At 41.2% G+C, this 16,621-nt stretch overlaps 2 protein-coding genes across 2 annotated transcripts in view; both read right to left on the bottom strand.

Moving 5' to 3' along the window:
• Nucleotides 1-581: 581 nt before the first annotated feature.
• Nucleotides 582-5,392, bottom strand: GNRH1 (gonadotropin releasing hormone 1). The gene is made up of 3 exons (XM_024212151.2): nucleotides 5,252-5,392; nucleotides 3,591-3,686; nucleotides 582-623 (listed from the first exon to the last, which is right to left on the bottom strand). The coding sequence occupies exons 1-3, from the start codon at nucleotides 5,390-5,392 to the stop codon at nucleotides 582-584; spliced, it is 279 nt and encodes a 92-aa protein (XP_024067919.2).
• Nucleotides 5,393-9,270: 3,878 nt separating this feature from the next.
• KCTD9 (potassium channel tetramerization domain containing 9) overlaps nucleotides 9,271-16,621 on the bottom strand; it is a 14,895-nt gene continuing 7,544 nt past the window's right edge. The window contains exons 3-12 of the mRNA XM_024212153.3: nucleotides 16,528-16,529; nucleotides 16,363-16,486; nucleotides 15,815-15,873; nucleotides 14,775-14,903; nucleotides 14,066-14,133; nucleotides 13,860-13,955; nucleotides 12,650-12,799; nucleotides 11,717-11,822; nucleotides 11,252-11,385; nucleotides 9,271-10,268 (exon numbers count right to left, since the gene is read on the bottom strand). Of these exons, the coding sequence (XP_024067921.1) occupies nucleotides 10,152-10,268; nucleotides 11,252-11,385; nucleotides 11,717-11,822; nucleotides 12,650-12,799; nucleotides 13,860-13,955; nucleotides 14,066-14,133; nucleotides 14,775-14,903; nucleotides 15,815-15,873; nucleotides 16,363-16,486; nucleotides 16,528-16,529 (985 nt within the window). The 3' untranslated portion in view covers nucleotides 9,271-10,151. The remainder of the gene's footprint in view (nucleotides 10,269-11,251; nucleotides 11,386-11,716; nucleotides 11,823-12,649; nucleotides 12,800-13,859; nucleotides 13,956-14,065; nucleotides 14,134-14,774; nucleotides 14,904-15,814; nucleotides 15,874-16,362; nucleotides 16,487-16,527; nucleotides 16,530-16,621) is intronic.

Here is a 16,621-nt window from a genome sequence, read left to right as displayed (position 1 = left end):
CCAGAGCCAAGCTTTGGAAAAGGGATTCTGCACCTGTGACTAAATACCATATTATTTACTGAGACTGTAAAGCCAGCTGTACAAATGTACGTGTTTTGAAAACAGCGTGTTTACTGTTGTAAAGTTTGTAAATATTTTTTTAAATAAATGTAGATTGAGTAAACCAGGAAAAAACACCCTAAATGTCTTCCATGCATGGACTATTGAAATGCAAGTGAAATTGTGTGTTGTTTAATAGTAGGTAACTTACATGTATTAGACTAACGTCCAAAGGCCCCAACAAACAATGCGGGCCTATTTTGCTAGACACTGTTTGTACACGTGAAAAGTCACACAGCAGATCAGTGGCAAGTAGAACCCAAGTCTCTTGAATCCTGGTGCATTGCCCCAAGCGGTCATTTATCTTATGCGAGAGCTAATACTCTACACCAAAAAATATTTCCAACATCTCTATATGGTTTTTGTATTTGAACATTTATGCACATGACACTGTAATCCAAACAGAGGTCAGACCTTAGAGCTAAATCATTGCTTTAAAATGTTACAGTAACGGGTCCTTTGTTCCATTTGCCTTCATGAATTCAGATCTTCTTTCGCCCTGCGTCTCCTTCAATCAGACTTGCCTGTAACACACATTGTATGATTTGATTTTTTTTAAAGAGGAAAAATTACTTGGTTTGGAATTTTAAGGCCAGGTGAAATACTAAAATATTCTGCATGGAGGGTCTCCATCAGGAAGAGGGCTAGACCTGCATAAATCTGAACTAAGCGGATCTCTGCCAGCCGCTTATGTAGGTGCTAGTGCAGTACACCATAACTTACATTTATAATAGTTCCTTTCATCCCACTCCTCCATCTAGCACAGAGGTTCTCAAACTGGGGGTCAGGACCCTTTGGGGTCGCAAGCTGTCAGCCTCCACCCCAAACCCTGCTTTGCTTCCAGCATTTATAATGGTGTTAAATATATTAAAAAGTGTTTTTAATTTATAGGGGGGGGTTGCACTCAGAGGCTTGCTATGTGAAAGGGGTCACCAGTACAAAAGTTTGAGAACCACTGATCTAGCAGTTTGCCTGCCCCTGAAATGCAGCTGTTTCTGGAGTGCAACACAGTGACTGTTGAACAATGAATAGCAACAACAGTTTAGGACAAGTAGTGAGGAAATGTAGTCATTTGAAGTATCAATATGTTAAGTGTCCCTATACAAATGTAGCCTTTGACCAGAATACCAGAGCTAACATCTTACTTTCTGCTATGGCATATCTCAGGACTATCACAGCACCACTTCCTGCAGTATCTAGTCTGCCATTCAGGTACTGACCTACCTTGCCACATCTATTGTTCTTGTAGCCTGAGATTCTATTGATCTAGTCTAGGGAAATATACTGTCTTTCTCCCAAACTATAATAGGTAAACAACAAGGAGTCTGGTGGCACCTTAAAGACTGACTAAGATTTATTTGGGCATAAGCTTTCGTGGGTAAAAACCTCACTTCTTCAGATGCACGAAAGCTTATGCCCAAATAAAGTGAGGTTTTTACCCACGAAAGCTTATGCCCAAATAAATCTGTTAGTCTTTAAGGTGCCACCAGACTCCTTGTTGTTTTTGTAGATACAGACTAACATGGCTACCCCCGATACTTGACACGATAATAGGTAAGTACTTTATAGGGCTCCCATTACTATGGTATGCAAGCACCTCACAATCTTTAAGGTATTTATTCTCAACTCCCCTGTGAGGTAGGAAAATGTGGTTATCCCCATTTTACAGAGACACTAAGCCCCAGTTTTTTAAAGGTATATAGGTGCATAGTGGGATTTTCAAAAGAGCCTACATGTCTAATTCCCATAGAAAATCCCACTAGGTGCCTGGCTGCTTCCATAGGGCCAGATTTTAAAGGAATTTAGGCACCTAAGTGGCTCGCCAAAGCTCACATAGGAAGTCTGTGGCAGAGCATGAAGTTGAATCCCATTCTGATTCTCATGCTAACCCACGAACCACTGGCCTATCCTTCCGTCTCACTCTGTTCTGTAAATGTAGGGTCTAGAGGATAAATTCTGGTATCAATGCAACTAATTGACTACCTCAGAGGTCAGCGATTTAATCTCAGAGCAGTGGTCCACAAACTTTTTATCTTGCATCCCCCACTTACCCCTATCCGTACCCTCCCCCCATACTTTGGGGACCTCTGGCAAAGAGATTGCTCTACCCTTCAGCCTATAGATGTATTTCCTCTGGGAAACCATTGAGATTAGCCTCCCTGAAAGCGTCCCCCCTCTGGACACATTCATTTTTGTGTGGATCACCTTGTTTTCCACAGGTTGGTTGCATAACATCCCTGTAGCAACTACAACAATCGGTTACATGGAAAAGTTATATAGGGAAAAGATTGAACGTATTTTCAGTGTCATTCAGCAGCTGGAAATGAGGAGCCAGCAACAAATGACCAGCCAGCTCACTGCAGACCGTAGCAAGTGGGCTGTGGACAATTGGTGGTCCACGGGCCACAGTGTGTATGACTACAGGGGAAGCAGATACATAACAGTTAATACCCAAGGCATAAATTCTTAAGCTTCTGCATTAAACTCTTCTTTCATCATATCATGTAACAATGCAAATATATTTTAAAAGTAATTTGAGGTTGGCAAACCTGAAATCCAATTAGTGAGCTTTCAGCTATAAGAAAGGAAAGGACTTCCTCCTACATGGGTAAGAAGCATTCAAATGACTCACTGCCTGCTCTTTCCACTTCCCCGATAAAGGTTTTCACAGGAGAAAGATCTTTGTGTTAATACTTTCAGAAATTATTATTCATTATTCGTATCGGAGTAGAGACTAGAAGGCCCAGCCATGGGCCAGGACCCCATTGTGCAAGATGCTGTACAAAACCCCTGCCCCAAAGAGTTCACAATTAAAGTAATTTGAACATACAGTTTGCATTTGAAGTCAAAGCATACTTATGTACACATCTGCATTGTCAGAGTTTGGCCCATATGTTCTGCAAACCTCTGAGTACTGCAACTTTCCAGAGCTGTCTCCTAGCCGAGGTTTGCTTTTGTTCAGTCGGTTGAAGGTGAGACTTAGCAGTGGGTAAATAGGAAAGCCAAGCTTTTCAAACAGGACTAGTGATTTTGGATGCCTCAGTATTTAGGTGCCTGCCCTGAAACATCGCAAAAGGGTCTGATTTTCAGACAGTGCTGAGCATCTGTCTCATTTAAAGTGCGGTTGGACACATGAAAATGGAGGCACCCAAAACCCCTGGTCATGTCTGAAAACCTTTGCCCAAAATTCTAGGTTGGACACTAGACTTCTCTGCACTTGCCTGTGGGGGCTCTGCTGGTCTGTTCGTTAAGGTTCTGCTATTTTTGCTTTGGAGCTTGTACCAGAATAGAGACTCCACAGTCGGGACATGCTAGGGGGAGCAGCATCCATATGGCCTGATCCTTCGGCTGGCAGAGTTATTCTGTGGGATTAACAAACTCTGAATGCTGCATAGAATTGGGATGAAGGTAAAATTTATCTGACTTTGATTTTATTTTTTCATTTGGTGGTCCTTTGAGTTTCCATCACAATAAATCAAAGCTTTACTTACCAGAGCTCCCTTCAGACCACCGAGCATGGAGCGCTGATGTGGGCCAGTGCATTCAAAATGCTGCAGTTCACCTATTTTTTCCATTTCACTAGCAATCTGAATTGGAAGAGGATACAAATCTCATGGAAAGAATCTTCTGCTAGAGGACCACTCTACTATGCTAGACGGACATGCTTTTCTACTTCACAAGTTCACCATTCTCCCTCCCCCTGCATAGAACCAGTGTTATCCCACTTTTGTTATAGTAAATTTCAGAAATGCTCATGAAAGTAGAGATGAATCAGAGAGGTTAGAAGACTCTGACGAATGGAAATGGTGGACAGAGGCTTTCAGCTCTGGTTACTAGTTTGAATCCAAGTGAATGGTCAACATATGACAGTACCTACTGGGTTCCGGGATCAATATATGACAGTAGAGGGGCAGTTACCCTCTCCGGAGAGAAAAGGCTAGGCTGATTGGGAAACAGCCACAGCTGGGGCCATGCCTGACCCTGTTATAAGGGCTCAGGGAGGCGCTAGATCAGTCTCTCTCTAGCTGTGGCGAGAGAAAGACCTAGCTGCCGGGGAGAAAAGGGTACCTGGAGCAGAGCTGGGGAGCTCCAGTCTGGCAACTCCCCAGGCTGAGGCCTTGGTAAAGGCCTATGCAGGTACTGGGGATGGGAGGTGCAGCACAGAGATTGGCAAGGAGGTCAGACCAGCTGCCTCTGCCTATGATGAGTGGCCATGACAGACTGCAGTCTGCCCCAGTGAGCGGGGGCTAGAGAAGAATGACTGTCAGTAGCCACTGAGGCAAGGTGGGGCTAGAGGGTTGGGGGTTCCCCTGGGAGGGGAGACCCAGACTGTGGGTTACTGCTGGGGGCAGAACCCTGAGGTAAAGGGGCACGGGGAGGGACATGGGGCCAGCGGCAGGTGAGATACCGGCCTGCAGAGGGTGCTCTATACACTGGAAAAGAGCTAATTCCCAGACGACCAGCAGGAGGCGCTGCACTGGTGAGTCTTCGCTTTGCTACAGTGACCAATTACCAGAGGGCAGCTGTTCCTTGTCCTCCCTGAGCTCAAGTGGAGTGAGTGTTGCCATAACAAAATAGCTGATTGGAACCTTAGCTGACAATATAGCAGAGAAGTTATTGACTGGCTGAAACTGGAAACCATATTTCCCTCTCATTCTTAGAGGTGTTCCCTCCTGTCAAACATGAGATGCTCAGATTTTAAAATAAAACGCACAGCAGTGCTTAGACAGCTAGGGGAAGCTGCCACTGTCTCTCTTCTATGGCTAGAATTGGGTTTCCAGGACTGTCAAGCTGGCCTCTTTCACTACAATGAAATTTTCTAAATTTTCCAAAAAGTTTTGAAAATTCGTTAGATGTCCCATGTCACCTAAAGGATGTCTGCACTGCAATTATCCACCCGCAGCTGGCCAGCGTGAGCTAGATCCAGCTCAGGCTGCAGGGCTATAAAACTGCAATGTAGACAGCTGGGCTTGGGTGTCTATACTGCAGTTGTATAGCCCCACAGCCCTTCAGCTAATGGGAATCAGTGGTTGATTAACTGCAGTGTAGACATACCTTTAGATTCTAAGGCTGCTATTCTGCTCGCATCCCCCGGAGGGCATGTGGGGTAAGGTACAATGAATAAAGTGTCATTTTAAAACCAAGAACCTACCTCTTGGAATGATTCTACCAGATTTTCAGCATCCCGCTTTCCTCCCGGTTGCAGGCCATAAGACCAGTGTTGAGCCAAGCAAATCTCCATAGACAGAATAAACATGAGGAACCTTACAAAGAGCTTCCTGGTCTCCTCCATTCTACCAGAAAGCAAAATATGAATGCGAAAATAGTACAGGGACTGAACAAAGGCGGTGGGTACTCTATAAAAAGACAAATTGCACCTATACTTGCAAAAAGCTGCTGAGAATCCATTGGCTACAAATCCCCCACACACCCCACACCTGATTATTCAATAATCAGTTTATTACATTCAGGTTATGCTCAATTCTGTTACTACAAAATCATGACAGTGTTTGTATTTCTGGAATGCATCTTAAATTCTGGCCCGCTGCACCTGAAATCCAGCTGTAGCTCAAGTTATTTCTAAAAAGGCTGGATGTGTTTAACTCCAGGATTTAGGGTTAGCCCATTATAAAGAAGGGCCACCTGCAAAATTTGAACGCCTCCCCAGAGTTTCGGGAGCATCCAGATCCCAGGGTTTTGGTGCAGGCCCATGCAACTGATCCATTTCCTTTAATCAGTTTCTGTTTTAGTACCTCAGTCCTTGAAAAATGCTCTGCAGTCTTTCCTAGTCAAGTATCTTGAGACACTGAGCATCCAAAATTTAATGCATGGTCTGGTTCAAGTACATTACCTGCTTGATGAGAGGCGCTGCTGAATGAATAATCCCAACTCTGCTTCTTCGGAATATATCCTACATGTTGTACCTGCCAGCTTGCTTTTTATATACACGTACCTTCCCAACCTTCCTAATACTGACGCTTTCCCTGCAGGTGACAATTTAATTGTCTCATGTGGACTGCAATTTTGTTCTTACAATTTGCTATAGCGTACCAGAAGTGAAGCACATAATTGAAACACTCCAGGTGTAGCTATTAAATTCAGCTGAGTGTTGTCACTAAGAGCCATAAACAGTCTTTATTTTAAGAAGCCATAAATCAGAGGTTCCCTAGGGAAAAATCCTCATTTTTCTTTTCAATGGCTCTTAATTATTTTAAATAGAAAGTACATCCTGGGTAAGTTTGGAGTTGGTGAGATGCAACAGTTTAAATGTACAAGGAATTCAGTTTGTTAAAGGCCAAGCATCTCTGTACATCAGACCTCAGGGGCCACATTTTACAAAGTGCTCAGCTTCCATTTAGGCACCCAAACAAGCAGCCAGATGTGCAAAGTGCTCAGTACATTGAGTGCCCCCTGGGGGCGGAGATACTTTGAAAAACTGCCCCTTTTGAAAATGTGGTCAATATTTTTAAGTGCTTTGAGATTCTTGGTTCTCTAAAGTTCAAAGTATAATTTAGATGATTCAGTAGACAACTATATTACTTAGGCTAGGTCTACACTACAGCGGGGGGTCGACCTAAGATACGCAACTTCAGCTACGTGAATACCGTAGCTGAAGTTGCGTATTTTAGGTCGACTTACCCGGCTGGGAGGACGGGGGAAAGTCGACCGCTGCCGTCGACTCCGCTGCCGCCTCTTGCCGCGGTGGATTTCCAGAGTCGACGGCAGAGCGATCAGGGATCGATTTTATCGCGTCCTCACGAGACGCGGTAAGTCGATCCCAGAACATCGATTGCCTGCCGCCGGACCCTCCGGTAAGTATAGATGTACCCTTAGATTGGGGCCTGGGCCGTCTTTTTGTTCTGTGTTTCTACAACACTTACCACTATGGGGTGCTAGTCCATAACTTGGGGCTCCCGGGTACTATGTAATAAACAATATTGATGTCTTTAGGCAGTGACCCTTACACCTTTTGGAGGTGAAAGGCATTGCAGACTATAAATATGCTGATAGACGCCTATAAAGAGGGGTGAAACTCAAATTTAGCTGCAGAAATCTGAATTTTTATCCAGCTGTTTGCTCCCATGCATTCCATTTTGATGTAAGTAGTGAAATACCCACTCCATCCTGTTTAGTAGCCCATTCACAGTCCTCCTAGCCCCTTTCTGATTAATGGATTAAAAAATAATTTGATAAAGATTAAAGTATTTTAAGGAGGATTTAGTTACTTTGGGAAAAGCAATTTTCTGTCCTAATGTAACATCTCAGCAGGAAGGGCTAACACACGACTCCTGCTGATACAACTAATCAAGCTGTTAAAATGGTTTATTAAGCAAAATAATACCTAGGGGGTAAGTTACATAACATAGGAAAGGACTTGCACAGTTTTTGTTTATTTCTTGTGTTATAGAATTCACACCCTTTCCTCAAATCAAGAACAGATAGGCTTTGCAGACACACAGGGCCAGATTTCCAAGTGCCCCGCCAACACAATTGGAGCCAGATTTTCAAAAGTGTTCAGGACCTACCAGTTCCTATAGTGATCCAGGGGCCAAGTCCTGAAAAACCCTGGCCCCCAGTTACGATGCCTAAAAGGGAGCTGAGCGCTCTTGAAAGTCTGCTCCGCATTTTTCAAGGTCTGGTCACTAATGTTTTTAGTACAAAGCCTAATTTGCCTTTCACTTGCAAATAAGACTTTTTCCAGCTTATATTTTCACAACTTTACTCAATTAAAAAACAAGACTCTGTATAAACATTTTATACTATTTATTGATGCAGCCAGTTTACATTAGGCTAGAACCTGCATTTTCAGAACATGCCATTTTGGGCTATTCCTGCAGTCTTGTCACAGCAAAAGATGTACCTTAAACGTGTTTGCAAGTGAACAATGCCTTCTGCTGTGAGTATTCAAGTGACTATCAGTGAAAGTTTAAATAGAATTTATACACACTGATTATGAAAATAGATTTCTCCCATACAATATTCTACCTCTGCCAGCTACAAAAATGACAAAAATAATTCATTTAATTAAGTACATTTCTCCAGCTATACCCGCCCTTCTTCCTTCAATGCATGTACATTACCCCACTGTTAAGGAAAGTGGTACATTAAGAAATGACCCTATATTTATAATGCAACTTTTTGCCATGAAGGTAAGTGTTGTCCAATAAGTCAAAAGGCCTAAGAGCCTGACAAATCCCAATTCTGCTCCAATTGGCTATGTGACCTCGAGCCCAAGAAGGTCACGTGACATGAAGAAGTCAAACCCAATACAGCCCCATTCCCCCCGTCATGTACTTTTTGGGAGCTCATCTTTCCTAGGAAAATAAATGGTTTTGCTGTAACGATTAAGACCACACCACCTTCCTTGTACAGAAGACGGTAGATCTGCACTTCTAGAGCTAAAAAGGTGACCCACTGAAGTAGCTGTGACAATTTAGATCACGGTTAACAATGGCAAGCTCTGCAAGTTTAACATCATGCTACATTTGTTCCTATCTTCCAGTAAGATTGGTATTTCCTTTGATTTTGACTTTGGGGTATTTTAAGTTAGTGAGGTAAGTATTCTTGATGCACCCAGTTTTATTTGGTATAAAAAGTCTGTGCTTGTTTGATTGTGTACAGAATAATCACAGAGACATATGAGAGGGTCTCAACTGGTGTTACAGTGGAAACAGCTTCTTGAGTGAAATTAGGGTGACCAGATAGCAAGTGTGAAAAATTGGGACGGGGCGGGGGTAATAGGAGCCTATATAAGAAAAAGCCCCAAAAATTAGGACTGTCCCTATAAAAATCAGGACATCTGGTCACCCTAAGTGAAATTCATTGCTGGATGGAGACCCCATAAGGCTTTCTGCACTGCAGAAACTCCATAGTTCCCTGTGCACTAACAGATAGAGAGGGGTAAAGGAAAGGAGTTTTGCCTCAGGGAAGTGGCTCCCATGGTTGCTCTGAATAGGCCCAACAAGGAGCACGGGGGAAGGTCCGTGCTATCCATGGTTTCAGTGTACAGAATGCTTGCATAGCATATGTTCAGGGGCAACAGTGGCCATTCCATACACAGCAGTAGTGACCATGGAGAGAGAGGCTGGGCATCAGGCACTGTGTCTACTTTGCTGGAGGAATAAACTGTCTTCCCCTTCCCAATCCACACTTAATTTCCTGTTTTTTAAAAAAAAACAAACAAACAAAAAAAACCACATGCACTTAGGCTTGGTGCTAGAAGGGACACGAATAAGCTAGATAGATTTTTCACTTGTCAGCACTCCACACTGACATCGAAAGGACTAAATAAGTAGTATGCGTCTTGGAACATGCTCCTTTAAGTTCTGATTATAACAAAGCTCTGCTGTGCATGAAGATTTTCTAGTGAAGATAGAGTTGCAAAGATGCTTCCACTGTATATTTCAGAAGTTGGTTGAGCCACTGCATACCTAAATTCAAGCTACTACCAGGCAGTGTTACCTGTGATGACTTATTTAAATGCTGTCACTCCCCCTGCCCCTCCCAAAAGAAAGTACCTGGAAAAAATGTTTTGGGAACTCTATCCCCACCACATTCATCATTTAATATGCTGTGCATGAATAAAGAAACTAACTGTAAATATACTAATGCTAATTGTAAACCTGAACATTTCTGCTACTGTATGTGACTAACATTTCATATATTTATATTGCAGATACAAATGTAATAAATATAATTGCATATATTGTGCTTTATAAATTAAAATCCTAAAAATGCATTCCAAAATGAGGTGATGCTAAAACAAGACTATTTTAAAAAAATACATAACATTCTGGTTCTAAAACTAGCCCACTTCCCTATCTCCATTCAAAAGGTAGCAACAATGTCTATTCCTACACCTATTAAATAAAAGCCCCCTCCCCCCAAAAGTGACCAGAGGTGTTTCCTTAGGCACTACTGAGGATATAAGTTATTGTCTAATAAATGGTATGTCTAGATTATAAAGGGAGTGGGTAGAGAAAGAAAGTCACGATAAGTGTTTTCATTTCTTCCTCTTCAGCAAGTATTCTTCCAGTCAACTGTGCCAGGTCCTATCTGACACTCTGAGACATGTGTAAAGGCGTCAGCATCTCTTCAAAGATAGCTCCTTTTACGTTAGAGCCTCTCAAATTAGCTTCCTGTAGATCACAACCCGATAAGTCACAATTCTAAAGGATATAAAAGAAAAGCCTCTCAGGTTAAGCGTACAAAGAAATCCTTTTATGAGAGTTTAAGCTAGTATAAAAGTACTCCCAGCTTCTGCAGAATGGTAGTTAGAGCAAGCTAGAATTAGTTGGATGCCATGATATTACCCTAAATTAGCTACTCCTCGTAAACTATTTCAGATTGAGACTTTGGTTGCTTACCACAAGCAGCTACAGTCAAATTTATTTTTAGTGAAGGAATTTGATAAGATACAATATAAATACCTCATCTCAAACTAGCATCCTTTAAGGCATTTGAACCACATTGAACAAAGCTGATGGAAATAAGAATGGTTGCCGTGCCAGCAGACATAACTGAGGGGCATATCAGCAATTTCTTCCATCTTAACAGTTTTATAGTGCTTGTGAACATACCAATTAAGAGAAGTAATTTTTCTACAATATAGACACTTAAGGCATATTGCATGACCTCTAACAGCAAGGCAGGCTTCCCCATGCGACCCTGCTGAATGTGGCATGATTCTCCCCAGTAAAGTTAATAGCAAAGCTCCAACTGTCTTCAATGAGTGCATGATCTAACACTAAAAGTTAAGTGTAATAAAATCTCCATACACATTCAGATCTGTGTGTCACTTTGGAAGAAAGGCCAAAAATCTTTTTGGCAAGCTGAAAAAACTACGGTTTGAAGTCTTTATTCCTCAGCCTCTGGGGCAAGTGTGAAGTAAGATCAAAAGTACTGACAGACTGAGATAGGGGCATTTGGGGAAATAAAAGGACAAATAAAAGAAAACTGACAGTTGCTATACTTAAAATCAGTGCCTCTTCATTGCTCCCAGTTTAAAGTATCCTTGTATTCCCTTTAATAGATAACCCAGCTGAAAGGAATTAACCTTGCTAAGACCCTCTATCGATGCTGATGTCTAATAATTCTACTCGCAGCTTAGTTAAACAAGTTACTGTGTATGAAACAAAAAAACATTACTCACTTCTAAGTCAGTTCCTGCCAGAGTTGCTCCTCGGAGGTTACAGTTTTTCAGCTTTGCATTTTTCAAAGTTGCAACTCTTAGATTAATTCCTGTCATCTGACTTCCTTCCATGTCAACACCTTTCAGGTTAGCACCTAAAATACACAAACAATAGGTCAACAACAACAAAAAATACTCAAGGGTGAAATTCACACAGCCAATCCCCTGCACAAAGCTAGGGTAATCATGGGCTTTTGGGACTTGCCCAAACTCAAAGCAAGTCATGGCAGAAACAAGACTAGAACTCAGGAGCTCCTGCCTTCCAGTACCATGCTCTCAATTCACTAGACAAAGCCTCCTCTCAAAGATAAGTCTGAAACTCTGCCATGTACCATTTAACATAAGTCACAGCATCGCTTGCACTTTTATGTTTGTATGACTCCCAAAGCAAGTGGAAACCAGAGAGAGAGAGACTATTTTTGTTACCTTCCAGGTTAGCTTTAAGGCCGGAGGGATCTTCAAAATTACATCCTTTCAGCGATGCCCCTTCTGCATTGGAACAGAGCATCTTTACACCTTGTAGGTTTGCACACTGGCAAAGAAAAATGTACATGCTATCAGTAAGATTCTACACACAGCTCAGAGAACTGCAGAGACCAAAAGGTAAGAACAGCTTGTCCGATCATATCATTTATCTTAGGCTATGGCTACACTACAGAGCTTGCAGCAGTAAGTTCTGTAAATTCTCTAATGTAACTGCTCTAAGCCAATGGGAGAGAGCTCTCCCATCAACTTAATTAATCCACCCCCAACAAGCAGCGGTAGCAGCTCTCCCGCTGAGATAACACTGTCCATGCTGGTGCTTAGATTGGTGTAACTTCTGTCACTCAAGGGGGTGGCTTATTCACACCCCTAAGCAGCATAAGTTATACCGACGTAAGTGGTAGTGTAGACATAGCCTTATAATAAGGCATTGAAACCCATTATGGCACAGCATATCGTGCCATCTAAGGAGGAGGAGTGAAAGCTTATAACACTGTTCCCCTGCCAACCTCCTAGAATGGTGAGTAATGCAATAGCACACAGCAGCTCTTCAAGAGACCCAATGCAAGCTCAAGACCTAAAGCTCTATTTACTTTAGGCCTATGCTTCCATAGAAACTGATTTGGGGAGGGAAGGAAATTAAAACTTTGGGATGAACTATAAACTTATCAGGCACTAAAAACTATGCAAAGTCGGTCAGATCAAGTCTGTGTGTAATCAAACATTTTAAATAAGAGTTGTAAAGTGATCTATACATTCAAGAGCTTGAAAAAGGTTTTTAAAACAAATGTGGCTACTTTGTATTTGTTCCCAATATTGCTCTTCTAGACTATGTAACACTGAACAGCTCAGCCTTTCCCAAGACACAATTCTCACATCAAGCACTGATCCAGAGAGGTCAGCTCGTTCAAGATTTGCACAGCAAAGGTTGGCATGGGCTAGGTTGCAGCGGCTTAAGTTAGCCATCTTGAAGTTTATGTATCGAAGATCTAACCGAGAGAGATCTGCACCACTGAAATTTAGACCCTACAAACAAACAAAAACAGAAGTTGAAGATGAGGTTTAGTCCAGTGGTCTAAGCACAAAACTGAGGTAGAAGCTTCAGAGTTCTAATCCCAGCTTTAACACCCTCCCTCTCTGTGACCTCTGACACAATCTTTCTGACTCAGTTTCCCATTTCTAAGATATAAATATTATTTTCATCAGAGAGGTATTGGAGCATTAGCTTATGTAAGAAGAGTTACAAATAAAATTTGTTTATTTATAAAACACTGAAGCCCTAGACATTTACTATTACAATCTGCTTGAAAAACTTTATAATTCTATTTCATCTGCATACACTTTTTTTTTTTCTTGTGCATATAAGATAAAACATTAGACGCTTACCTTCATTTTGTCTTATTCACCTCTACCCCAATATAACGCTGTCCTCGGGAGCCAAAAAATCTTACCGCGTTATAGGTGAAACCATGTTATATCGAACTTGCTTTGATCCGCTGGAGAGCGCAGCCCCGCCCCCCCCGGAGCACTGCTTTACCACGTTATATCCGAATTCATGTTATATTGGGTCGCATTATATCGGGGTAGAGGTGTACTTAAATTCAGACCTTAAATATGTTCTCAAACAGGTGAATTTACGTAAGGAGCTTACAACATTACACAAAGGCTAACCAGTGTTCTCAGTCCCTTAAACCAAAGAAAAATATACGCAAGTACACCTTCTGCTCCATAGAGAGCTAATGAAATGTAAATGCAAAACCTCATACATTGTCCTCGGTTATGTTAGTTTATTTTGCATTTAAATAGGGAACTGATTAGTTCGATGAATGGCTGCTACATGAAACCTTCAACCTAAAATAATAAAAGACAAAAAGCAAAATGGAAGGGCTTTTTTTCCCCTGCATGATTGGTTCTGGATCAGCCTTATCTTTGAATCAAAACCTCCTGTCTCACATTTAAAAGGAATTAAAAGGGAAAAAAGGAAAAATCCACACACATGGCTTGGACACATCCATCACTAATTGTCACATGAGATGTAGGGCATTTTACTATTGGACTCTAGTTCAAAGCAATGTTTGTATTATACCTGACAGCGCAGTTCAGACTTAGTTGGGGTTGCCAGCAGAAATCGGACAAATTCCTTCCGGGATATAGGAGAATGATCCTCAGCTGGCTGAGAATTCTGCAAGCGAGTTAAATCAAAGAGTTTAAAACTAATATTTATAGAAGTGAGAGCTAAAATTGCTTTTTAAAAAACCCAAGACGTACAATCAAATACAATACAAAAGTTACCTTAATAGCTACTTCCAGATGTTCAATCAATGAATCAATACCAAAAAATCTGGCTTCTTCCAAAACACCTAATAAAAGAAAAAGTTACTTGGCTATTTAGAAAATAAGGGCCCTTTCCTGAATGATGCCAAGCTCCCTCCTTCGCTGGAATATGAGGAAGTTTAAAACCTCCCAAGATGTGCAAGATCTGTCCCCAGGATTGCAAGTGCATAAATTCAATTCCCCCCACCCCAATTAATCTTTAAACTCTCAGGAAGACAAAAACCATCTCCAAGAAATACATAATACAACTGTCAACCATATACATTAATTAGATGTAATTGGGGTAGAGGAAAGGAGACTTTATCCACAGATTAAAGGGAAAATCATCCATCAATTTAGTAATGGTGTTTTTCCAATAGAAGCAGTGTAAAAGATCTGGAGTACATGCGGGTTAAGGAATCAAACCAAGAATTATAGTAATAGGTTAGGGCATGCCAAGAATCCTTACAACCCTCAAGTTGAATAAGTACGAATATTTTATTTTCATTCAACTGTAAATCACAGAATTAAACTTAATCAATAACAAATGTACCAAAGTTTTTAAAACGTCTACAACCCCTCAGATATACATATACAACTCTTATTGACGCCAATAGATGTACCTAGGGGCAGAGTTTAACCTTTGAGGTTGAATAAATTTTAGGGATGTCACACAGATAATACACACCTAGCAAATTAATGCCATCGTTTACAATGAGCTGCCCATGACGCAAATAGTTCAGAATTGGTTCGAAGTATTCTGGACTGCGATCAATTAAGAATGCTCCCCTGTGATCCTGCTTATTCCCCCAGGCATCTGTTTGCACACAAAAAAATATGCATTGTATTAAATTTGATACAGTGATAACTTTTCATATTCAGATTACTACTGCCACACAGTATCCTCACACCACTCAAAGTAACAGATTGTAATGAGTTAAATAAAAGATTGACTTGAAAGGGACACAATTTGGAAGAGAACGGAGACTAAAAAAAAAAAAAAAAAAAAGAGGGGACAATTGTGAATCCAAAACACAATTTATGTTAGAGCGGTCCCCAACCTTTTTCGTCTGGTGGGCGCCAGACGACGAGCCACGGAGGACCATGGCGGCGGACGAGCATCCGCCGAAATGTCGCTGGCAAGCGGCAACGTCAATAGGTGTCGCCGCCAAAATGCCGCCGACAAGCAGCGTCATCCAGAGGCATCGCCGCTGATTTTCAGCGGCATTCCGGCGGCGATACCTCTGGATGACGCTGCTTGTTGGTGGCATTTTGACGGATGCTCGTCCGCCGGCCAGTATGCGGGCGCACTTAGATACCCCGGCGGGCGCCATGGCGCCCGCAGGCACCAGGTTGGGGACCCCTGTGTTAGAGCGTAAGAACCAGCAGGTGAATCAATATAAATCGGAGCAGAACTGGACTGTTTTAGTTTTACTGGAGCATGGACTGTATTTTTGTCTCTTGAACAGTGCTAGCACATTGATTGCATTAATTGAAACAATGGTCAAATCAGGGTGAGATGCAACTAAAAGCATTCATAAGTATTACTAGTTGTAATTTACGTTTTCAAGATGTCATACAAACTTTAAGCACAACTGGTGAAATGCAAAGCATTCTAAGTTCTGTTTTGGTACTCTAACATATACACATAAGGAGGGGGTGTCTTTAAAAAAAAATTAACAGTGTTTCTGCTAACTTTAAGGAATACGTCTATTTCAAAATACCAACCTTTATCTTTAAACATATGGGCCAGCATACTGTCAGGTTCTTTATTAACTAAAGTGCTCCTGGAAAACAAAGCAAACTCAATTTATCTTTAGCTTGTCTCGCTCAAGAGGTACATTACAACAAATCAAGAATTTCCTGTACCTACAGTTATGAAAGTGATGAGATTGAGACATTTCTCTAAATTACAATGCTGTACCAGACCTATTTTCATAACATGTATAGTGTATTAGGTCAAATTTATTCTCATAAGACATTTTACAAGGAGAGAGCTTATTTGATGGATTAAAAAAATACAGTAGAGAAGATTCCAAGTATAATTTTCCACCAAGTTTTTAATACTATCTGAAAACTGTTTTAAAATCAGTAATAGTGACCAATAAGATAACTGCACAGAAAGATTTTCTCCTAAATAAGTGATTTTTTTCAATTTTTTTTATTTGCCCTCTGAAGACTCACCAAGTGAGCATACAGTGGTTAATGTAATTATCAGTATCGACTCACGGAAGTCTAAAGTTCTTTGAAAACAAAAATTAAAGTTATATTCCCACCGTGTAGTTGTAAAGTATCGGCCTCCAACATTTAGTGTTAACCAATCCGTGTGCGACCCTGTTAGTTCTTCATGAAATTTTACGTCTGTCTGAGGATCTACATTGATGAAATGTACAAAGTGATCTTTAGTCAAGTATATTTCTGAATAACCCCACATAAGATACCTCTTCTGAAAACTGTTTGCACACTGGTGAAAACAATTTCAGATATATTTTACATCTACTTCAAATCTGTTTCTTCATAAGGCAAAACGTTAGT

The sequence above is a fragment of the Terrapene carolina genome, unplaced genomic scaffold, assembly GCF_002925995.2.
Source record: "Terrapene carolina triunguis isolate 2854851 unplaced genomic scaffold, T_m_triunguis-2.0 Scaffold53, whole genome shotgun sequence".
NCBI lineage: Eukaryota > Metazoa > Chordata > Testudines > Emydidae > Terrapene > Terrapene triunguis.
The sequence above is the reverse complement of the archived record's forward strand: the minus strand, read 5'-3'. Positions and strand labels throughout refer to the sequence as shown.